Genomic DNA, 24958 nt, shown 5'->3' with positions numbered 1-24958 from the left:
TCTACGTATTGGTAGGTGATGGACACCGTAACGGCGTCGGAGAAAGAAGGTGGCGTGGGGATGGACGTGGAGTGACTTTTAGAGATTTAGAATTAAATTGATTATGAACTGTGAGTTTGGGAATGGGAAAAGGAGAAAGAAAAGAGAAGCTGTGTAAGGGAAAGGACTCCCTGTCCTACTTGCATGAGAGAGAGAGAGAGAGAGATTTAGCTCATGAGGTTGAGAGAGATTGCTTGCAGGATATGTGAGAGTAGATAATATGAATGGAGGTACAGTAAAAAGGAATGAAAGGGGTTGCAGCTAGGGGCCGAAGGGACACTGCAAAGAACTTTAGTAATGCCTACATTGCACCCTGTGAGATGCACTGACGGCACTAACCCCCAACGGGGAAGAGAGAGAGAGAGAGAGAGAGAGAGAGAGAGAGAGAGAGATCGGAAAGTAAGAAAGATTTTTGGATTCACATAAGCAAAAATTAATTGTCAGGTTGATATGTGCGTGTTTGCGTATGGTAGGGACAGAGGTTTCAATGCGCCAACATCCCACACACATGAATGATCTTTTAAAAACAGCACCATTGAGAGAGCGATCTGTTAATTATGTTTTGTATGAAGCGTGATTGCCTATGTCTTTTGTGTAGCGCAGGTCGCGAATCTCTCTCTCTCTCTCTCTCTCTCTCTCTCTCTCTCTCTCTCTCTCTCTCTCTCTCTCTCTCTCTCTTCCCCGTAGGGGGTAGTGCCGTCAGTGCACCTCGCAGGGTACAGTCTAGGCATTACTAAAGGTTCTCTGCAGTGTCCCTTCGGCCCTTAGCTGCAACTCCTTTCTTTCCTCTTTACTGTACTTCCATTCATATTGTCTCTCATCTTGCTATCCACCTTCTCCTAACAATTATTTGATAGTGGAACTGCGAGGTTTTCCTCCTGTTACACCTTTCAAACCTACGCTGAATGACCTTGTAGGTCCCAGTGCTTGACCCTTGGCCTAAACTTGCAAGCGTGCAGTAGAAGGTTAAGGTTTTGACGCTGTTTTTTAAAGGCCCCGTTTTCTGGGGAATTCACTTAAAGCGTACTCTTTCAGGGGAACATTATGGAAACCCGTTTTGGTTATTTTTGATTGAGAATTCGTTTGGGAATTCTTTTGCATTGATTCCTGTATGGAATACGTCGAATGCTCGGTCTTTTAGGGCTACATTTGCTAAAAACCACTTGTATGGTTCCTCTTGGGAATCTTTTCGTTATTTATTCGGGAATACTTTATACAAATTCTGAAATCCTTTTGGAATTTGTTTGTGTATTTTCTACATGGTACCCATCTAGAATTCAGTTGGAGAAACTTGTATAATTCCTCTGTAGAATCTTTCAGGAGTTCATGTTCTGGAATCCTTTCATTTTGTTTCTCTGGAGTCCTTTGGGAATTAGATTAATTCTTGTATTCCATTAAGGATCCTGTACGAATTTGTTTGAGAAACGTGGTTTAATTTCCTGTCTGGTATCCATCTGGAATTCATATGGGGATTCATTTTGTATAATTCTTCTCTGGAATCCTTTTTAAGTTCACTTTCGGAGAATCGTTTTTTCATAATTCCTTTGTGGAACTCATTTGGAGTTGATCTAGAAGTCCCTTTTTTTATAATTCCTCTCTAGAATCTTAGGGAATAAGTTTGGGGTGTCTGTGTATATAAATCTTGTAAGGAATTACATTCGTGAATCTTGTATAATTCCGTCCAGGAACGTTTATGGCTTCACTTGAGGAATCGTTTTGTGGTAACTCCTTTCTCGCATTTTTTTAGAGGAAATTGAAAATCGATTTTTTTTAGAAATTTTGGAAATAATTCAGCGAATCTTTCTTTAATTCCTTTGCCATTCATTGAGGAATCCTTTTGTTAAAATCCCCACTTGAATCCTAGGGGAATGCATGCCCCGAATCCTCTTCTGTAATACCCCTCTGGAATTCTTTGGGAAGTTATGCTTTTAAAAGTTTTGTGGATTCTGGAATCTACGGTACTTTTCAGTTTTTAAAATTTTAATGTTTTATTCTCCTTTTGGACTCTTTACGGAGAATATTAATACCTGGTAACCTTCGAGAATTTATTTGGAGTGTCCTCATCTCTTATTCTTCCCTGAAATCCTTTTAGAATGTATTTTTAGAATCCTTGTATAAGGGGAATTGGGTAATCCATCGGAAATTCCTATGGTGAGTCTTTTCAGTGATGCCTTTCGGGAATGCATAATTTATTTAAGAGGTGTTTTGTATAATTCCTTAATAAGATTCTTTAATAATTAATCAGTGTAGTCCTTTTATATATCAGATCTGGATAATTCATCGGAAATTCCAGTTTGGGAATCCTTTTCTATAATTCCCCACAGGAGTACGTATTACGTTTAGGAAACCTTATGTCTTGTTTCTCAGTGGAAATCTTTTGGGAATCGTTTGTAGAACCCTTTGGGAATTCGCACTGAGAAACCTTTTTTTATGATTTTCAAGGAAATTCCTTGCTGGGAGTTTTCTTGGGATTTAAATTGAAAAGACAATGATCCATTGAAGAATTTTTTCTTGTTATTGTGATTAGAATAAATATTTTACCATGGTCAGTTTTTGGTTGTATTTATGCATTTTGCACATATGCTCTGCTTATAAAATGAACAAATGGGGGAGGTGCATAGATGCTTAACCATACACGACCGGATCCAGTCTTTCATATTTGTGATTGAAATACATATTCATCTTAGGGTCGTAGTAACTCGATTTTGCTTCGCCAGGGGGGTCCCGAGTTCAAGCCCGCTCAAGGCTTGCTAGATGTCACTGGCAAACACGAAGCTTTTAGGGGAGCCCGTAGGGTTGCTGGCTGAGTCATCAGCAGCCACTGCCTGGTTCTCCCTGGTCTTAGCTTGGGTGAAGAATGGGCTTGGGCGCTGTTCATATGTGTATATGTCCAAAAACAGTTAAAGACATAATTTAGAACTGTCAGCGATAATGGTTAAATGGTGATCTGTAGGAAACAAAATTATTTCACAGAAGGAGAAAAGCCATAAACGAAAGAATTCGCTGACCAGATTTTATGCCAAACCATGTCAGAGACCTTAGAAATAGCCTGACCATTGACAGTAAGACTCCCCAAGTTTCAGAATGTCCAGATATCCAGAAGAGGAGAAAGTACAGATTAACTGTTGGTTTTGCCTTATAGAAACCGTGATGATAAGAGAGGAGGTTGTGATATTAGTATATAAAGTATTTGTGGAGGCAAAGCACATTTGAGAATCGCAGTTGCAGGAATATGAACAATAGACAGGAGGATTAGAATGGCTTAATTATTTGGAAGTAGCTGTAAAAGTGTGTACTTAGAGAAATGATGAATGCAAGCCTTTAGGATAAGACACAAGGTTGCAAAATGTTGGGGCAGTCTCATTTGTAAACTCACTGAGAAACCAAAGAAGATTGCTGTTAGGTTAACATCGGTTTTTCCAGTCTTCGGAGATCAGAACTCTAAGGTTATGTTTGGAAATGATTAGGAAAGGCAAGGAGTTGGTAAGAGGCTTAGCATCTGTCACCTGCAAGTAATCACCCAAGGAAGAGGCAGCTGTTGTACTCTTGTGCTGGAAGAAGGAGGAAAGCCAGATTTGCAACAGTTTTCGGAGGTAGTTTTAGGTAGAGTAAAGTGGGAACAGTAACAGTGAGCTGAAGTCAGACTGATACACTGCTTTGCAAAAGAGGTCTAAGCCTTTAGAAAATAACTTTTGTTTTGATACCTCACAACTTTGGGTGCAATAAAAGGTAGAGTAGAACTAGATTCCCAGGACTCTTTGCATGCCCTGAAGTACGAAAAGCCATAGAGAAACCTGAGAGTGCTTTAATGTCAAGAGGAATTTCTACATCTGTCCCTTCAGCCAACATTTCATTGAAGAGAGATGTTGCAAAAGTTAGAACTGGACAACAGAAGCCATAATCTTTCAATGAAATTGAAGGATAGAAAGATGCAAGAATTTATAGTGAGTGTCTCAGAGTGCCATCAATGGTATCCAACAGAGGAAATCGATCAAAGGTGTAAATGCAGGGGATGACACTGCGAAGCAGTTGTTAGGGGACCCTGAAACCCTACTCATCCATCAGGATCAGTCTAATATATGTACAGCCACTTATTGTGATGTACTGTACACTGACGTTCCCAATGGAGAGAATTATCTCGACATGTATAGCTATGAGGACTTGTAGAAAATCAGGCATTGAAAGTAGTTGCGACAGTTGTGCAAGGTATGTGAACAGTAACAGCTGGGAAAAAATGTTCAAGTTTACATGACATCATGGATATAAGATTAAAGATCAGCATGACTGGCGGCGCGTTTGTTGATTTTTAGATAAGGATACACTCCACCTGTAGAGCAGAAACAAGCATCACAGTTAATGGTGTGAGACAAAAATGATCAATAGAACACTACTAAACAGTCAAGCTTCGGGTAGAGGATTTGATAGGGAAAGTGTTGTGTGGTGTTCACTAGAAAATAGATCGAAGGAAAAATGACAAATATATTTGTAATTTTAGTCAAAGATGACATATCTTCCACCGGCTGTTATGTCCACATCAGTAGTAGCTGGCTGAGGGTTGTGAACCCTTTTTGGGAGAATATTCATTCACCAAAATGGTGGGTGAGCCTATCTCAAAAGGCCAGAGTAAACCGCACATGTAAGGTCTGCTGATTTAGCGTGGAATCCCAGTGTTTTGTTATAATTTCTTTTACTTCAGAGTAGAGGAGAGTCAAATGAATGGTTGTGGACCCCTTGATGGGAGGGAATGTTCCATAAATGGCTGATGAGGTTCTTCATTTGAGGTCAATGGAGCCATTTCTTCACTGTTGTGGAATGCTGTAGAGGAAAATCGCCATTTTCATGCCACTGTGTGTGATGTGAAATTCACCGGTTGGGGCATTAGGTTTGCAGCCGCATGCCCTATACTGGTGCACAAATAAAGGAAATGGAAAGTGAAGGAGAGAAGGGAAAGGAGGAAACTAAATGTATAAATAAATTTGTGTATATGTATATATAGTCTTTGGCTTTGCTTCTGTGAAAAGCAACTTCTTTACTTTCTTCTTTATTATAATGAACGACCCAAAAATCCTCTTCGGTTTGGTTTCGTAATGAGAGAAGGGGCCCAGGTTGGCGGGAGGGATGTTCAGATTCATAGTAGGGGTGTAGTGGTGGAGTTGGGGGAGGAGGGGACGGCACAGGAGCAGATCGATGATTGGTGAATAATTGACACACGCTCCGCCCACCGCCCTCAACCCTTTCTTCACTCCCGGCTTCCCCCCCGTTACCTACCTTCTGCTCCCCCTCCTCTCTCTCTCTCTCTCTCTCTCTCTCTCTCTCTCTCTCTCTCTTTATTTCGTATATATATATATATATATATATATATATATATATATATATATATATATATATATATATATATATATAAATATATATATATATATATATATATATATATATATATACCTATTCTTTCTTAATGTTGGCTCTTGCCGTTTCGTTATTGAGACAGGACGTGGGGATTGGCGAGGGGATGGGGCTGCAGAATGTTCACTTTTTTCACTCCTTCTGCCTTCCCCAGCCCTGTACCCTCCCTCCCCCCATCCCCTCAGTCGCCGCCAAGCAGAGAAACATTTTTGCATAACTCACCGCAATTTAGAATTTTCTGTAATTTTTTTCAGTTTGACGAGAAATATGCTCTTGTTCGGGTCAGTGAAAAACCTGTTAATTGATGGTATTATTAGAATTTTCTCTTTTTTTATTTTACGTAAATATAAACGCATACACAGGAAATTATAATATACATATATATGTATATATACATAAATATGTATATATGTATGCGAGTGTGCGTGAGTCGAACTTTATGTCAGAAACAAAATAAATCCTTTTAGTTATTGTGTAATCGTTCGCTGTGCAGGTTATGGAGTTTTACTGTGACGTTCAGGATTAATTTTCCCTGTGGAAATTTCACGGGTTCTACTAGTTATTATTGTCAGTATTATTATTTTAAAGATTTAGCTTCGAATTTTCCATTTTAACATGACCACGATGTGGAAATTAGTTGCAATACACACAGCGCTGTGTTGAAGAGAGAAAATGAATTATACTTAGGTCCAACTAAATCCACGAAATAGATTTTTTTTAAAATGACATAGACTGTTCTTAGAGTCAATTTTTAATGCATATGGGCCAGAATATGCCCTGTTATGAGTATTTTTTTTAATATCAACATAGCACCTCTTTGGATTTTTCCTTAGACATCTGTAAAAAAATTGAGTAGTTATTAGAACTTTCAGTAATTGTGAGGGGCTCTCTGTTTTTAGAAGTTATTTTGCCGAGTTCTCTGTGGTCCAGTTATCATCATGCTACGCATTCCCTAATGCGCCAGAGAGCGGACTTCTGCAGTGCATTAGATGGCTAACATTAACTAGCAACGTTCAGACGAAGTATATCAAATAAATGGTTTTTTTTTTCTTTCTTTTTTTTTTTTTTTGCGTTAGGAGAGGGAGCTTTCCTGGTGCTTTGAGGTCTTGAGTTGGCATCCTTAAATGCAAGTCCTCTGCCTTTAGGGGAAATGTGGCCGTAAGAGCTCCTTGTGAATCTCGGAAGGCTGAGTGGGCGGGTGGCCTTAAATTTACTTTGTGTTAACCTTTGCAAACAATAGAATTTTGGGAACTGTGAATGCAAAATTGGTGACATTGTTATATACTGGAGCAAACCTTTAGATGCAAAGCACTGCATGTGACCTTCTGGTAGCTTTGCAATAATCTTCTAATGCAAAGCACTGTATGTGACCTTGAGCTCTGTGGGAACCTTTTATTTCAAAGTGCTGTATGTGACCTAGGGGCAGCTTTGTGGGAATCTTTTAATTCACTGCACTGTATCTGACCCAGAGGCAGCTGTGTGGGAACCTTTTAATTCAAAGTATTGTATTTGACCTTGAGGCAGCTTTGAGGGAACTTTTTAATTCAAAGTATTGTATGTGACCTTAAGGCAGCTTTGTGGGAACCTTAGAATGTAAAGTGCTGTATGTGGCCTTCAAGTATCTCAGTGGAAACAAAATGTAAAGCACTATGCGATATTCAAGTAGCTTTGTGGGAACATTTAAAGGCAAAGTACTGTATGTGACCTTCAAGTAGCTATGTGGGAACGGTAAAATATAAAGTACTGTATGTGACCTTCAAGTAGCTTTGTGGGAACAATAAAATGTAAAGCACTGTATGTGACCTACAAGTAGCTTTGTAGGAACCTAAGAATGCAGACCTTTAAACGGAAAATGATGGACTGTGAAATAGCTTTTTGGGTACATTTTAATGCAAAGTGGATGAGGTTATTACATTTCGGTGCAAACTTTTGAAGAGGAGCTTGTGACATTAAGCTCGATTGTGTTGGATCATGAGAAGTGGATGTGGTTGACCTTGAAATAGTTTCTCAGGAACCTTTGAATGCAAAGTGGTCGACACGACTCCTTGGTGTGACCTTTTTGATGAAGTGTGTAACATTATAATACTGTGCGCAGACATATGTATGCAAAGTAACTGACATTGAAATAACGTTGTGAAAATCTTTGAAGAAAAGGTGGCGAGATTTAAATAGTTTGATAAGAAGCTGTATGGAAGGGGTGAGTGTGACGTTAAAAATTAAAAGCTAGGTTTAAGGCTTTGAATGCAAAGTGTGCACATTAAAACAAATTTGCGCAGATATTTTAAGGTATTGTGGGTGACATCAAAATAGCTTTTTGCAAGCCTTTGAAGGAAGAGTAGGTGACATTAAAATAGCTTGGGGGGAACCTTTGTAGGAAGAGTCAATGCCGTGGAAAATATATCTCCATATGAACCTTTGAAGGAAAATTTGGTGACATGAAGCTAACTATGCAAATCATAAAAGGGAAATTAGGTGACTGCAATAGTCTGGAGATAGCCAAGTTCAGATATTTGAATACAAAGTAACCTGTTGGGAACCATGTAATAAAAAGTTAGTGACATCAAAACACCTTTGTGCAAACTTTGGAGGTATAAGTGTGGGACATTTAAATTTTTTTTTAAACCTTTAGAGGAAAGTGGATGCCATCAAAGCACCTTGCGCAAACCTTGGAGGGCAAACTGTGTGACATTAGAATAGCATGATGGGAACCTCTAAAGTATTGAAATAGCTTGGTGGAAACCCTTGAATGTCAGTCATTTTCATTAAAACACCTCTGCAGACCTTGGAAGGGAAAGTACGTGACACTAAGTAGCATGGTGGGAACCTTTGAAGGAAAAGTGGGTTGCCTTGAAATAGTTTTGTGGGAACCTGCGAATACAAAGTGAGAGACATCAAAACACCTTTGTGCGAGCCTTGTAGGGATAAGTGTGTGACATTTAAATAGCTTTTTGGGAAGTTTTGGAGGAAAGAGGTTGACATTAAAATAGCCTGGCGTGAACAGTTCAACAGAGAGTGGGTGACATCAAAACACCTTTGTTCGGGCCTTTGAGGGGTGAAGTGGATGATAGAGCATCTTTATGCAGACCCTTGAAGGAAAAGTGGGTGACATTAAAATAGCTTGGTGGGAACCTTTGACTACAAGTGACTAACATCATTGCACGTTTATGCGACCCTTGGAAAGCAAAGCAAAGCAAAGCAAAGGGTACCTTTTTTGGTAGTGGGTGATCCTAAGAAACAACATTTTGAGGTTTCAAAGGCAACGTAGATGACCTTAGATTATCCGACTGAAATTGTTACTTGCAAAATACGTGACTTAAGTGTGTTCTTCTATTTAAGATCCTATTGGGAACATGTAGAAGAAAGTGGGTGACCTTGAGTTGTTAGTCTCAGCTTAGCTAAAGTTAATGTTGGCGCAATTGAAAGTCAGGGTGGGTCAGTATTCACAGGAGTTTTCTTGCCTTTTCTTAGGTATCTCTATTATAAGTAAGTACAAGCCTTGTGTAGCATTCAAAGGACGTATTTTATTTGACCAGCAGTTTACGTGGAGGTGAAATAGTCAGATATCCAAATAAAATGTGGATAGATAAATGAAGAGATACTTAAGATAAACGATTTAATTCATTGTTTTGCGTTGTTGCATTTTCGGAAGTAAGTTGTCAGGTGATTGAAGAGTTTTCTGGGGTTCTTGTGATGAGTTATTAGTTTAGGTCAGTGTAATTCTCAGTTGTATTGAAATAGTACAATAATTTTATCCAGGAAAGTGATGTTGAATCTATAAAATAAATTGTCTGCAGGGGCCGTATGAGAAAAGGTCAAAGTAAAGTCAACGGTAAAGCGTCTGATTGAAATGCGTTGATATAATGTTACGTAAAAGGCTGGCAAAGCCTTGAAATAAAAGAAAGACGTAAGCAAGGTCAGGAAGAGACTGGTGAAATGTTTACCTGGAATTAAAGGCTGTGGTAAAACATGGAAATAAGACTAAATTCAGGGTGGAAACGGTAGCAAATAGTAAAGGTTGTTGTAGTATGAGTAAAAGTTGAATTTAAAAGTAATATGATGTTTAAATATGTATTTAAAACCAAAATACAAAACGCGGAAATTCTAACCAGAGAGAGAGAGAGAGAGGGAGAGATTCCGGCCAAGAAAGCTTGACGTGTGCGCTCCTTGGTCCTCTCTGTGGGGGGAGGGGAGGTGGGATGGAGGGAGTTGATAGGGGAGGGGGCCGGAGTGTTGGATCAGGAGCACTACCAGAAGCAGGACTTGACCGAGATGACGTCATTAGTAAATCATTATCTTGATTGGTTGGCTGTTGTTATTCAATAACGACGACTTCCCCTCTCTCTCTCTCTCTCTCTCTCTCTCTCTCTCTCTCTCTCTCTCTCTCTCTCTCTCTCTCATTTTTTTATTGTTGCAATATTGCATAGCATATTAATGGCCAACCGTCAAGTCTTGTCGTAGACTCAGAGTGAAAATAAGAGATAATCAATAAACAGATCGATATTTGGGCACGTAAATAATTTGGTAACTGGTTTTATGAGCATACAACACTAGTATAATGACATAGGACGTCAATATGTATGTATATATATATATATATATATATATATATATATATATATATATATGTGTGTGTGTGTGTGTGTGTGTGTGTGTGTGTGTGTGTGTGTGTGTGTGTATGCGCGTGCAGTATTAAGGTAATTGACTCATTGTTCTAGGATGGGTCGACGGTGCCCATGAGCTGTTGTGTAGGTATAGGTATAGTGAATGGATGGTGTTTCCTGAGTTTTAAGACCCTTTCATTCCGACACTTCTTGTACTTCTTCTAGGCTAGTCTTATTCTTTTGGTCTTCCTTTTCTATCTTTCCGCATCATTCACTCTGTTTCTCAAGATTTCTCCCTTCATTCTTTCCATATATATATATATATAAATATATATATATATATATATATATATATATATATATATATATATATATATATATATATATATATATATTGTATATGTTACATACATTGTGTGTGTTGCTCATGTAGGAATCTAAAGTTGATTTGTGTTCTACGTATACGTTGTTTATACTTATTCATGCGTAGGTTTTATGCATGTAAGATAGATGTCCTTACCAATTTGTCCGACATTCCACAAATATCCCCATGGACACTTAGAAAAAGTCACCCGAGGACAAATAACTGTTAGCAATACTGCAATTGCTATGGGAAGACAATGGGAGGGTGTTGTGGGGGAATAGGAGAGAGAGGTATCATTCATCTTTTATGTTTTCGTGACGTTGTTTTGTCAGAGGCTTTCCTCGGTTTTCCCACAATGCATCATTGCACCATTTCACCGGCCCCCTCTCAAGGGCGGCGTCTCCCTTCGGTGGTCACTTTTGGTGCGAGCGAAGATTTTCGAGGGGCGAACGAAGATTTCTGGGACTACGCTGTCGGCGGTAGCAGCGGCAGTAGTAGCAGTAGCACGCGTCCCTGTTCTCCTCCTCCCCCTCCTCCTACTCCTCCTCCTCTTCCTCCCCCTCCTTCTTCTTCTTCTCCTCCTTCTTCCTCTTCTTCTTCTACTTTTTCGCCGCGCCCGTTGGCACACTAAACTGGTTCCGAGCTGTCAGGAATTTGTGTTCGATGTTACTATAGCTACCTAGCAAATAGTTCTCCCCCTCACCCCCTCCCCCTCTTCCCCTTCCCCTCCGGGAATCAATGACAACACGCTCAAGTTTGTATAGGTATGTGTATATTTGTAACATTCCTCCCCCTCATTCCCCAACTATTATCCCCCATTCTGTTGCTAGAACCCCCCCCCTCCCTAGCTTCGCATGCTCGATGCGGTACCAACAAAGCTGTTGGGGAAGGGGGTTTAATATACCCCGAAACTAGCCACCATATCTGCATCGACAGTGCCCCCTTCCTGCTTCGGCTAATTTATGTAGGAAGGGGAAGGGGACAAGGCTGTGTTAACCCCCTGCCCCAAGTCCAGTCTTCCTCTTACATATCACCCCCTCCCCCATATCTTATTTTTTTTATTTTGACACTGAGCGGTCACAGAGTGTAGACGCCCATACGACGCGTATTCCTTCTCTGGTTGTTAAATGAACGCGACCGTCCCAATCACGAATCGTTGATAAGCTTATGGAACGCGGCCGCATCAAATTCCAGCTAATGAACGCCCGCTCAGCATCGTATTTATTATTATTATATAAATTATTATTATTATTATTATTATTATTATTATTATTATTATTATTATTATATTCCCTGTCTTTATGAATGTACGAAGAAATAGATGAACAACGCATCCTAACGATTCATACCGTGATATGCAGAGGCAAGTTAAAACCTCCATTTTTATTCGTCTGGGCTTTCATTCGCAAGATCCGTGGTTCGATCCAGTCCTTCCTCTTACTAGTCGCCCCGTATGTTAATGGGTGCAGCTGTCAATTGGGATTAGGAAAAAATTTCGAAGGGCTGAAGGCACAACACTTTTGGTGCCATCCCTTTGAAAAGGAAAAGTACAATCATCGCTGTGCTTACACCTAAATGCTCGCATTCCTTGTCCATGGGTTATTATGTTTATTCGAAAGAAATGAAACGTGTTAGCCATGGTTTATATACTCAGTAAAAATGAAAACTCTTGTGGCTAAAAAGCTCAAATCCATATTAGAAAGATAAATTTCAAACGAAAAATAGTTCAGAATAAAAACTTGCCGGACGAAATAGCATGGACGCTCTCATTAGTGAATAGCCTTTTGCGTGCTCAGGGTGAAATAGTTTCTGCGTTCGTGAAAATTATCGCCTGTGAACTCTCAGGGTGAAATAGCTACTGCGTTCATGAAAATGATAGCCCCTGAACTCTCAGGGTGAAATAAGTTCTGGGTTCGTGAAAATGATAGCCTCTGAAGTCTCAGGGTGAAATAGCTTCTCTACGCAAAGGATGAATAGTTTCTGCACTGTCATTAAATAGGAAAGTCGTAATTCTGATGGCGTATGCCAGTTCAAGCAGTCATTCCTTTCCCAATTGTTGACGAATCTCAGGACGAGAGGCTGGATGCAGATTCTACGCAGGGGTTTTGTTGGGCTGAGGGTGAAAGCAGGGGATGAGGCCAAAGGGACGGGCATCTCACAGCTCTATCTTGTTCATGCCAGAGACAAGGGGGGAGAGAAAGAGGGCGTGAGTATAAAATGGATTTCGAGGTTCGGAGACCGCTCTTTGTGTGTGTGTGTGTGTCCGTCAGCCTCTGGGGCTGGTCATGCTGTTAATGGAAAAGGAAAAGAAAGTAAAAAGAGAATAATGTACAGATAAGAAAACAAATGAACATTGCAAACTAACGCATTGTGTATCCGTATCTCTGTAACAGACACTGAGGTCTATGAGCAGTAAACTCACTTTTAACCATTACCAATTTTTATACAAGGAAGAACAGAACTTCGTGATGTACAGTACTTGATATGCAGTATTAGAAGTGCGATGCAATTGTATGAACACTTCAACATTTCAGTCATTTTTGACGGACAGCAAACATGTAAATAAATTCATCGCAGATGAAAATGCGTTTAACCTGCGAAAAGAGCGTTACGTCCACTCCTGAATTCATGAGTGTCAGCATCTGTAGCGTCGTCAGGAAGACTGTTCCAGAATTTCACAGTAGAAAGAGTGAAAAACCCTCGGTGGCCTTCATGCAGAATGTGCATGACGTCACTGTCATACGAGTGGCATGCACTGACTATTCCACAGTAACTGGAAAAGGAATGAAAAGCGTCTTGTGCTGGCATTGGTATTAACTGGGATGTCTTTCTTTGTCAGTAGTTTTAGTTTTCAAAGGTTATTTTTGGTTGAGGTTATACTGGTGTGGTCATGTGATGGGTTGTTTGTCTGTGGATGTAAGATTTCTCAGTAAAATTCTGTGGAAGGGCTGTTCAGATTTTGAGATTTTGTACATATTTCGCCGTAGTCTTGGATATGCGATTTCTGTGTACTTTCCGTTAGTGTGCCTAGTAGAATGGCACTGCCTGCAGTTTGCCTTGAGCAGAGAACTGTAAACAGTGCTCGAGGTCTTTTTAGTGTTTCACTCAACAAGAAACTGTTGAGTCAGCCTTCGCAAACCTTGTCATTGAACAAGAGATCTCGCGAGAGGGTCGCGCCTGCTTCGACGATCGTAGAAATCCAAATGTTGTTCATTTTATAACCTGTGATATTTTCCATCGAGGTGCAGATGCTGGACAACCCTATTAACCTTTTTCTTCCTTCTCCCGCAGACGATGATCGTCGTGAGCAAGGGCAAGAACATCTTCCGATTCAGCGCGACAGACGCGGTGTTTCTGCTAAGCCCTTTCAACCCAGTGAGGCGGACCGCCATCTTCATTCTCATCCATCCCTTATTCAACTTCTTCATCATATGCACCATTCTCACTAACTGTGTTCTCATGATCATGCCTGCCTCCGAGACTATAGAGTCTACAGAGTAAGTAGCCATTTGAATAGGTCTTGCCTACTTGTTCATTTCGATTCAGTTGGGGCTTTGCTATTAGATAGACTTTTTTTTGCTAATGCAGTGGATAAATTGGACTAGGAACTCTTTAAGTAGCCCAGGCCCGAATAAAACAAGATGAATTAAGGGAGGGACATTAGAAAATGGGCTTATTCCCGAATGATGAGTATACAGTACACCTCTTTTAGAAAAGGGGAATAAAATCTTTGATGATTAGGGTTAATGTTCATGTTTCTTCATCTGCCTTGCAGTCTTTGCTTTCTTGGATGTAAGACCTACTGGTGAAAAAATATATATATAGAATATATTCATATTTACCTACCTGCTTATATATATATTTATTTATGTTATTAATATATGGTCTTCATCTTCATCTACCCATGAGTCTTTACTTCCATGATTTAAAACTGCCAGATGAAAAACTATGTATAGACTATATGTAAATGTACATATTTATGCATTTATATATTTATTCATTTCATTAATCCATGGTCTCCTCCTCGCCACAGAGTCATCTTCACAGCTATCTACACTTTCGAGTCAGGTGTTAAAGTGATGGCAAGAGGATTTATATTAGAGGGCTTCACATATCTAAGGGACGCGTGGAACTGGTTGGATTTTATAGTTATATCGTTAGCGTGAGTATCCTTTATTGCCTCGTGTCCTGCTGTTTTCTGTTTTATGTGTCCTGCCACAGGAGTTTCATACCAGGTTATTGTATTTTGTATCATTTCTGACTGACTTCCTTTTATGTCCTTTTGTTTGAATTTATTTTATCTGTTACAGCCTCCTGATATGTCATTATTTCTTTACGCAACATCGTGAGGATGTTCTGTCTCTTCTAAGCTGTATGTGTCAATAATAATAATAATAGTAATGGAATCCTCCTTTTATAATTTTACTCTTTGCTCCTAAAGTAATGGGAATTCTATCTTCTGAAATTTTGAAGCGACTATATTTAGGATACTCTCTTCTCTAGTGACCAGTTAGATACAGAGAAACTTGTCCAGGTTCCTCTTATCTCACTAAAGTAAAGTTGAACTTCAACCTTCTCCACGCTTTCCGTATTTCATGTTATGATAAGATACAATAATCGCTCTACTGTTATTATAGCAATCTTCCATAGAAGAGAATACTGCTAATTATCTAAAGTCAGCTGAACTGAAATAACAAAAATGTGGCAAATTAGGGATAGGAATAAGCAAATAAGTAATGACCAATCACGGGAAAAATTCTCTTTGTAAAAGTAGCTGTACACAGGTAACTGAGCTCCTCTCACCATCCACAGGTATGTGACTATGGGCATAGACCTTGGTAATTTGGCCGCTTTGAGAACCTTCCGTGTGTTGAGAGCGCTCAAAACCGTGGCCATTGTCCCAGGTAAGTTGAACGAAAACAGGTGCAGAGAGAGTGAGAGAGAGAGAGAGAGAGTTAGAAAAATTGGACATTGGGGTGGCAACCCCATCACAAAAGACCAGGTGCAAACAGGAACGCTAACTTCTTCTGGATTTAAAGGGGCCTCATTTATGTGGCAAATGTAAAAGTGCCACATAAATGTGGTATCCATTTATGGTGTATGGGGGAACTTATAATTTTGAGAAGGGATGAATATTTAGTCATAGGATGCATATAAAGGAAATGGGCGGAAGTAGTGTTTGTAGAAGTTTTTTGTAGAGTTCATTTTTTTATATAGACGTTGTTCCGTGTACTGCTGATAAGTATGGAAGTTCAAATACTTGCCAGTATTTTATTAAATACATTTATTGATTGAAAGAAAGGCTTAAATATTCACTATATTCTTTTTATAAATTAAAAGAAAAGTTGAAGTTAGCACATGATATGCTGCCCTTCATTCACTAACATCTGGCGTCAATGAGCAATGTAGAATATTTACAAAATATATTCCATTTCCTTTCATTTTCTCCTAGGCTCTGTTAACTAGATTTAATCAACTCCTAGATAATGAAGGAAACGGAACAGGAAAGACCGAACTGGCATCTCATCACTGTTGTTGTTGTTCTTCTTCTTCCTGTCAGGTCTGAAGACGATCGTGGGCGCTGTGATCGAGTCAGTCAGAAATCTGCGAGATGTGATCATTTTGACCGTCTTCGCGCTGTCCGTGTTTGCCTTACTTGGACTTCAGATTTATATGGGAGTTCTCACCCAGAAGTGTATCCGAAAGTTTGATTTTACAAAGGAAAATTGGACATTCGAAGAATTAGAAAACTTTCGCAAAAATGAAAGTAAGTATACAGAGAGCTGGTTCACGTCTCTTGGTGGTGATGGTGGTGGTGGTGATGATGATGATGATTCAGAAGGAAAATTATGATGCAGTGATCATTGTGAAAGGGAGGATATAGTGAGCACTGGTTTTGATGGTATAGAAAAATATCTAAAACACCTGAAGCTTTGTTGTTATTTTTTTTCCATTTTCTGCTCAATTAAAATTAAATCCCTTTACGTTTATTAGTGCCTGGAAGCTGGATGTTGTTTTGGTAATTTTTTTGAATTATTATTAAATATATATACTATATATATATATATATATATATATATATATATATATATATATATATATATATATATATATATATATATATATATATATATATATATATATATATATATATATATATATATATATATATATACATATAATTATATATGTATATTTATATATAGACTGAAATAGAAGAACAAAAATAATTTACTCAACATCCACAAGAAACCACTACACCATCCAGGCATTTTCCAGCGCAGTTGGTCAGAGTTCGTTATAAAGTGAATAAAATTAGAAATTTTTTCAACTTATCACTCTTCATGTACGGTCTTCCATAGTTGCTCTCCCACACACCCATTTTCCTGTTGGTTACAAGGAGAGATGACAAGGGGGAGGGGAGGGGTTGGCTAAGCCAAACCTTTACAGCGGCACTCCGCATACGGTGAGATTTTTTTTTATGAAAATAACAAAAAAAATTTTCGACTTCGAGGGAATGGCCTTCCTAAGTAGGTAAGTAAGATTTATGCCTATTTTTTAAATAGTAAGTAGTTATCGTTGAACTTTTATATTTTTAGGTTGGTCATTCAGTATTCTAGTTATCGTTGAACTTTACATATGTAAGTTGATCAATGAATGACTACATTACTTTCCGTTTTAGGTTAATCATTTATAAAATAATTGATTTGTTGTTATTTTTATTGCTTTCCTAACAGCTTGGTCGAATATGGAATAGATCATTGTTTCTGTCGTGTGTGTGTGTGTGTGTGGGTTTTTATTTTTTACGTTGGTTGTTGCAGATATCGCTCAGGTGAAGCTGTTTATTTCTGAGTGGTCTCGCATACTTTTGATGGAGGAAACGTGAGTGTGTATGTGTGTGTGTCCGTAATAAGAAAATTACAGGGAAATACAGGCTATGGAGCCTCATTTTATGGTGGTTTAATCATGTAGGGAAACAGTGTTTAATAGGTACATCGTATGAGTAAGGGAAAGATGATGTTGACGAAAAAGAGGTGCAGTGGTCCACCCAAGAATGAATTAAATGATGTAGTATATATATAAAAGGTTTGACGTGCTGGTGATGAAACCGTGTTGAGGATGCAGATTTTTCCGTACCGCGGAGCTCGGTAATTGGTCCAGCTGTGTGAGGATGGTTGTGATAGTGACAGGTGCCTCGTTTTTCTCTGGTACGACCTACTCTTAGAAGACAGGGATTTCTAATAGAGAATGTATTTGCTGTCTTTCAGAATTTGTGTCGTCCTCTCGGTGCTGGAGGTATCTTAGTTTGCCAGTTTAAGATCGAAATGGTGTGCATGTATTTTAATTTCCAATTGCACTCTGTATTCTTTCGTATTTTCCTAAGTTTTGTCCATTTTTAAACTTGAAATTTTTGGTGCTACGCCTCAACCACATCTCGTCAATAACGACCAATGAGATATGGGATCCTGTGTCAGTTCTGGTGAGTAATTGTGTGTGTATATATATACACACACATATATATATATATATATGTGTGTATATATATATATATATATGTGTGTGTATATATATATATATATATATATATATATATATATATATATATATATATTATGGAGGTGACCTTTTGCCAGCTGTTACCTTGTATACTGTGCACGCGGTATTTTTGGTGAGAATTTTAGTAATTATGTGATATCATTTTATAGTAAAGTTATAATTAGGATACGAACATTAGATAAGATGCGACGTCACATTAACTCCATCCTCTTCTTTTTCGATCACAGAGTGGGAGGAACGATGACCAGTTTGCCTGATTTGACCTAATTTTGTCCGTGTTCTAATGTACGATATGAGGCAGATCGGTATTCTTGATGTTCACTGTCTTTAATTTGTGAGGGGGCGTTGACCCCAATGTCTGGCATCCAGTGTCTTGTATGAGGAGAATTGATCCTAATGCCGGACATTCCGTGTTTCCAGTGTACGAGAGGGAGTTGACCTTAATACCTGATATCCAGTGGTTTGTTGTGGGAATAGGAGTTAATCCTTTTAGCTATTAGTAACTTACTGTTGCATATCATTTCCAGTAAAGGTAAAAATTTCATTGGAAAAGAGGACAGGCAAAATTTCACTGAAGTACAATGAATACAATGATATCATGACGCATTTTTCCGTTTAAATGTTCAGTGACATCGACCAGATTTGTAATCGACGACGCGGAACTATGATGATACTGTACTCTTACTCCGCCCAAGGTGGTGTTCTGACGAGAGATTCGCAGTATCTCCTCTGTCCCACAGTGGAAATCAACTCTTCTCTTTCAATAAGGCCTTTTTGGAATTGCGTTTTGTTATGAAGTTAAATGGCATGGGCGGTCTGATAGACGTATTTAATTCTTTATTCCCTAATGAAGTTAGAACAAGATCGGATTCCACAATAAGCTGTAGGTCCCGTTGCTAAGTAACCAATTGGTTCTTAGCCACATTAAATAAGTCTAATCCTTCGGGCCAGCCCTAGGAGAGCTGTTAATCAGCTCAGTGGTCTGGTAAAAGTAAGGTATACTTAACTTTTGGAAGATGTGATGGAAGAAGAGGTGGGGCTTACATTGATATCAAGAGGAGAGAGAAACAGCCTTTCGCTCGTTAGAGTCCTTTTTTCTTCCCAGAGGTCATATTGCCACGTTTCCACCAGCTAACATTTCTTTGGCACTAGTTTTCCGACCAGTTAAGCAATCTTGGATGCGTTCAACTTGGATGGGTGATCGCCAGTGCATGTCAGCGTGTCACGTTTTCACGACAACGCTTGTTTCTCGGTCAGTAAACTTGGGTCAAGTTGTGTTTTGTTACTGCTTGGCGTATACAGTTCCACGTGACCCAAGACTGGTGAGAGCGAGAATGGGTCTCGTTGAGGCATGGAGAGCTAGCAGGCTAAGGGCAGTTCTGGAGTTCCCTAAGGAGAAAGCTCCCCCCATCCTTATTTTCAATTGTATGTTGCTGTACACATAACTTACGTTCTCTCTCTCTCTCTCTCTCTCTCTCTCTCTCTCTGCATTGATTGATTCATTAGCCCTATAGTTCTCTCCATCCTTATTTTTTTTTTTTTTTTTGTCAACCCGGAGTCTTACACCAGCAACTACAGTGACAAATGGTTTTACTCTGTTATGACATTCACCCTTTCTGATGGCTTTGGGACATCATTGTGGCCCTTCGTTATATCACCAGTCCCCGAAGGTCTGTTTCAGATTACAATTACGATTTTTTGTATTGCGAAACAATAATGTTTAGCCCATATTGTAACCCCCTTTGATCAAGGTTTTAGGCCAATATGAAGGGTGTATCCCTCCCCATGTAATCAACCCCCCCCCCTCTCTCTCTCTCTCTCTCTCTCTCTCTCTCTCTCTCTCTCTCTCTCTCTCTCTCTCTCTCTCTCTCTCTCTCTCTCTCTGCGGTTGTTTTCTTTTTGCAGTTAGGTGGAGCAGTCTCAAACTTTGACGGTTGTACCAACTTACCCACGAGCGGTCACTTTGTTCCATGTTTCTGCTCCTTTGGCTCTGGTTTCGTCGATTTGATTCGCCAGTATTACCAGTTTAAGCCAAAAAAACGTTATTTCTTGCTTGTCAGGTGTTCTAAAAATATGATATTCATATATGTAAACAAGAAAAAAAAGCATCCGACAGAAGTATATTAAATTCAGATGGAACTTTGTAACATTAATGTCCAAAGTTGGTGAATTTATTTTGCTAATTCAGTGCTTATTTCAATTTTGTGCTTTGCATCCAATAAGCTATGTGGGGGAAAAAATTAGGAAGACCCAAGGAGAAATCAATCTAGGTTTCAATTTTTATATGGCCAAGAATTTATTCAGTATGTGTTTGCTGAAAGGTGTGCAGAAGTTCCTTCGTTTTGCTGCTCTTGTGTAGCAACGCTGCAATGACATATTTTGTCATTTGAAACATTCGTTTTTGTATCCTGGCCCTCTTGCCCCGTTCAGGGTACTGCAGCTTAAGAAGTGGTACTGTGGGCTTTCTTGTTAATCATGGATGCCATCTGCTTCAAATTTCGACAGTCTGTCTTGGGAAGAAGTCAGACTTGTTCTGGAGAAGTTAGAATAACACTAACATTAAACAGCACATGTACGTAAGAATGTTAGCAGACACCCAGTCCCAAAAGGGAGAATTTCAACTGAGGGTTATACAGTAGTTAACAGCATTCTGTGTAGTTTGCTGGTTCAGATCCCATCCTTTGGCGGAGGGTTTCCTCTTTTATGTATATTGTTGGATTCAAGGCTTGCAGGGAGAATCGTGTTCAGGAAGTATGACAAACAGAGAAGACGTCTTGGAATAGATTTAAAGCGTCCTAAAATCCCGGCCTTGGAATGCGTGAACACCAATGTAGAAAAAAGTTGAAGCGTGGAGATGAATCGCTTGTGTAGTATATTTGACGCAAAAACACTGAAATGGTGCGAATATGGAGATACATGGATGTGGTTAGAAGGTTAGTTTGGGCAAGAAGATAAGTTGATGATTCTGGAGTGTAAGGGGAAAGAGACGGGGAACATTATGAAAAGGGCTAAAAGGTGTTGGAGAGGGAAAGCCTCGATATACGAGAAGCGTGAGAATGTATGCCGTAGAAAGTCAGTATATCAGTGTGTGTATAGGATTCAGTGCGCTCCTGATAAGCTTTCTGTGCCGGAGTACGAAGCGGATATTTGTGTGTTTTTCTGAACGGGATTCGTCAACGATTCAACACATTACTAATCTATATATATGTATATATATGTATATATATATATATATATATATATATATATATATATATATATATATATATACATACATATATATATATATATATATATATATATATATATATATATATATATATATATATATATATATATATATATATATATATGTGTGTGTGTGTGTGTGTGTGTGTGTGTGTGTTTGTTTGTGTGTCTGTGTGTGCTCAAGAACTCGATCCCTCTTTAGAAGCATCGTACAAGATTGAGTAATGAACTTGAAGTTATTAGCAAGGAACTTAGGCGAGTTAGGTCGAGGCCTTCTCATCCTGAACTCTCCAATGAAGCATAATTAAGTAGATGAGAGGAAAGGTCTCGGTTGAGATGAGCTGGCAGAATTGATGGTATACCTCAGATCTTGGTAGAGTCCTAGCATCCGAGTAAGCAGATTCCCCTGTCTTGCTTTAGACGGAAAGACAGGAGTTATAGACAAGTAGATTGCAAAAGACAGTGACTTGAGTCATCGGGAAATTAAAAGTTTCAGTAGAATGGCCGAGCTCTTTGACGGGGCGACAGTCGGATGTGCAAGATGACAGACAGCGTAACTTGACAGAAGATTAAGAGACTGGCCGGGCAATGTACAAAACACAGAAACATGACAAGAAAATTGAACGAAATACGACAGTACGTAATAGAAAATTGAACGAAATACGACAGTACATAATTACGAGGCATGACTCGAGTCTTTCGTTCGGAATCATTTTATTGGGTTACAGAAACCAATTATTACCTCATCACTCATATCTCATTCAAGAGGCCTTTTACATCTTAGATAAATCTCCATTTATTTAACTTATTCATTCTTAGTAACGCCCTTACTGGCGTTTATCGTCTGCTATTAGTAAAGTTTTTATAAATATCTTGTCTCCTTTTACTAACCGGACATAGACTAATGAGTTTCATTTGCAACGATGTTAAAGATAGGTTATGACGTTAAAGGAAGACTTCAAAGTCTCAAGGATTTTCTCTGCCGTTGATTACTGGATGCTTAAATTTCGTTTCAAAATGTATTTTTGCTCTACTTAATTGGTAATGCGCGACTCTGATGACACAGTTCAGCAATGATGTCTTAGTATGTATGAATGATGTCAGTCTTTGGAATTCCTCTCTCATTAAGACATCATGAAATTCCGAAAAGCCCACCAAAGACCTCTTGTCCACCTCGTAATCAAAAGTGAAGACTTGGGTCTTCTTACGTGTGCGATTTTACTGAACAAATCGGAGCAGTTTTAGTGTTGAAAGCCACTTTATTTTCGACGTGTCCATTGAGAAGGTAACTCCCACCAGCGTGCGAAGGAGACTGTATTCCCATGTTCTATACCAGAGATGGAAATGACACTGTTGTCATTTGCCACTGATTAGGAATGAAATATTGTGGCCAGCTCATACAGTTGAAGGAAAAGTGTATGGAATCTGTGGCCGCTTCGAATGGTCATAAAAATCTGTTTTGCATTAATTAAAATCTTGACGGAAGAGCCGTTAAAAGAGTATCCGCATAACCCAGAAATATTTACAGAAGATTGCAATGATTCATGATATCCTTCAGCTGCGGCAGATAAGGTATTCTTAAGGGATAGAGACGATATTAATCAAATCACTCATAGTGCATAAGATACGTGGTACAGATGTAATCAACGCAAGTAAAGAATATACCATTCAGAGGGAAACTTTAATTGCAGTAGGTGTAATACTCGTATATTCTACTGTGAGACAAATGACAGTTAAGCCACATATTTCCATAATGCAGGACATGTCAAAATCACATAAGACACTTATATATAGTAGTCTAAGAACAGAGTATGATTTTGCAACCTATTTCTGAGAATTGATGCTAGACGTTGACCTGATCACTAGCCACTGAAATGACATATTTGTATGTCTTCATAATATCAGATATTTCAGTCATTGTTGCTGTTCCCCCTGTTTTCTTTTTGAAACGGAAGAAATACATCTAGAAACGATCGTTTTAATATCTCAGCTTGATGCTCAAGATGTAGTTAAATCTAAACGCTAAAGACTTGCGAGACATTTCCGACTGTTAAGGTGTACAGCGATATGTACGGGGAACCCATTGTAGTATTTTGTAAAAGAAAAGTATTGAGATGAGATGGCTTTTTGTCTGTCCGTCCTCCCTCAGATCTTAAAATCTAGTGAGGCTAGAGGGCTGCAAATTGGTTTGTCGATCATCCACCCTCTAACCATCAAACATACCAAATTGCAGCCCCCTAACCTCAGTAGTTTTTATTTTATTTAAGGTTAAAGTTAGCCATGATCGTGCGTCTGACACCGCTATAGGTGCCAACAATACAGACCACCACCTGGCTGCGGCTGAAAGCTCCTTGGGCCGTGGCTGAAAGTTTGATACAGCATTATACCCTGTACAGAAAACCCGATTGCGCCGAAGAAACTTCGTCGCATTTTTTATTTGTTTTGTGGTACAGTTGATGCCATGACTAAGAAAAGCTGGAGCATCTGTCCATGACATTCAGTCCGCACTCAGTCGCCCCAGTGATGCATATGCGTCGTTTCTTTGAAGAAAGCTTCATTCACTGGTAAAATTGGATTAGTGATGCAACTTAAACGTGCGTGGTAACTTCTGTGTGTTAGGTAACTTCCACTGGATGTCAGGGGTCACGGTTTTCTCAAAGTTTTTTTTTTTTACCAACGGAAGATGACCGACCTTTAGTTACGTCAGTTATGAATGAACCAAGGTTATTTGTGCCATGTTTGTTAGTTTACGCGTGTTTCAAGTGTCCTTTCTCTTGCCCATTTGAATGATGAGCCAGACAGATCACTGCAACTACCGATGCAGTTTGGTTAGGATAACTTAATTTAGGGGTTATTATCATAATGTTCTGTGCTTCCAAAATTAGACGCAGCTAGTTTATTTCAATGAAATGGAGAGGGCTCATGATGCATACATGCATATGGGAACGTCATTTAGTTAGCCTGTGAATGTATACTTTTGTTTTATTCGCATCACAACAATGAATTTGATTTCGCTATAAAGCAATTGTATTGTTTTGGTCACAGGGGATAGTATCTCTTGTAAAGATATTGAACACATAATAATTGCTGACCTCCTCCTAACTAGATAGATATGTTACTAAGTGTCTTTTTTTTTACAGACATAACTTGAAAAATCTTTATTATTGACAGATTCTAAGTACTGTGGAGCCCCTGAACCGCTTTTGGAAAATAACATCTGTTTCATGTAACTTTTCATCAGTTGTACAGGACAGCCATTGGTGACAGGAACAGCAGCAGAAACAGCATGTGTTGGCAGAGGACTTTGTGCTTCAAGTGATGTGTTTCATCTTGTTTGTTTGCATTTTGATTTAGGTACCACTTCCCTCTCCCTCATTTTTTGTTCTATTCTTGAGCAATGAAGAGAGATATCTGAGCATTTTCTTGTGGAAATACAGATGAGGAAAGTCTGCGAGGAGCCCATGTATGCCTTGAGTTGAAAATAACAATGATTATGATTTCAATTTTATATCTGTCTCACCTTATCTTATGGGAGCCATTACTCCTGGTGGTGTTCCACAGTTGTTGCATTTTCAGCCACAGAAAGAAGAAGAGGAGGAGCAGGAAGAACAAGCAAGGATAGGAGGAGGAGAAGAATTGGTGAAGGAGGAAGAGGAAGATGATGATGCTGATGGAGAGAGAAACCGCCACGAAACTGAAGAAGAATTTTGTGACGTCATCAGAAGAATACTCAAAATAATTGGGTCGGGGAAAGTGGGTTCTGAGA

At 39.1% G+C, this 24958-nt stretch overlaps 1 protein-coding gene across 1 annotated transcript in view; it reads left to right on the top strand.

Annotated features, from left to right (window-relative positions):
* The window catches only part of LOC136855108 (sodium channel protein para-like), a 189692-nt gene that overhangs the window by 73289 nt on the left and 91445 nt on the right, over positions 1–24958 (top strand). Inside the window, 4 exon segments of the mRNA XM_067131940.1 lie at positions 13699–13904; positions 14441–14569; positions 15220–15311; positions 15968–16174. Of these exon segments, the coding sequence (XP_066988041.1) occupies positions 13699–13904; positions 14441–14569; positions 15220–15311; positions 15968–16174 (634 nt within the window).

Source organism: Macrobrachium rosenbergii, chromosome 30, assembly GCF_040412425.1.
Source record: "Macrobrachium rosenbergii isolate ZJJX-2024 chromosome 30, ASM4041242v1, whole genome shotgun sequence".
Taxonomy (NCBI): domain Eukaryota; kingdom Metazoa; phylum Arthropoda; class Malacostraca; order Decapoda; family Palaemonidae; genus Macrobrachium; species Macrobrachium rosenbergii.
This window is presented reverse-complemented; position numbering and strand designations above follow the sequence as displayed.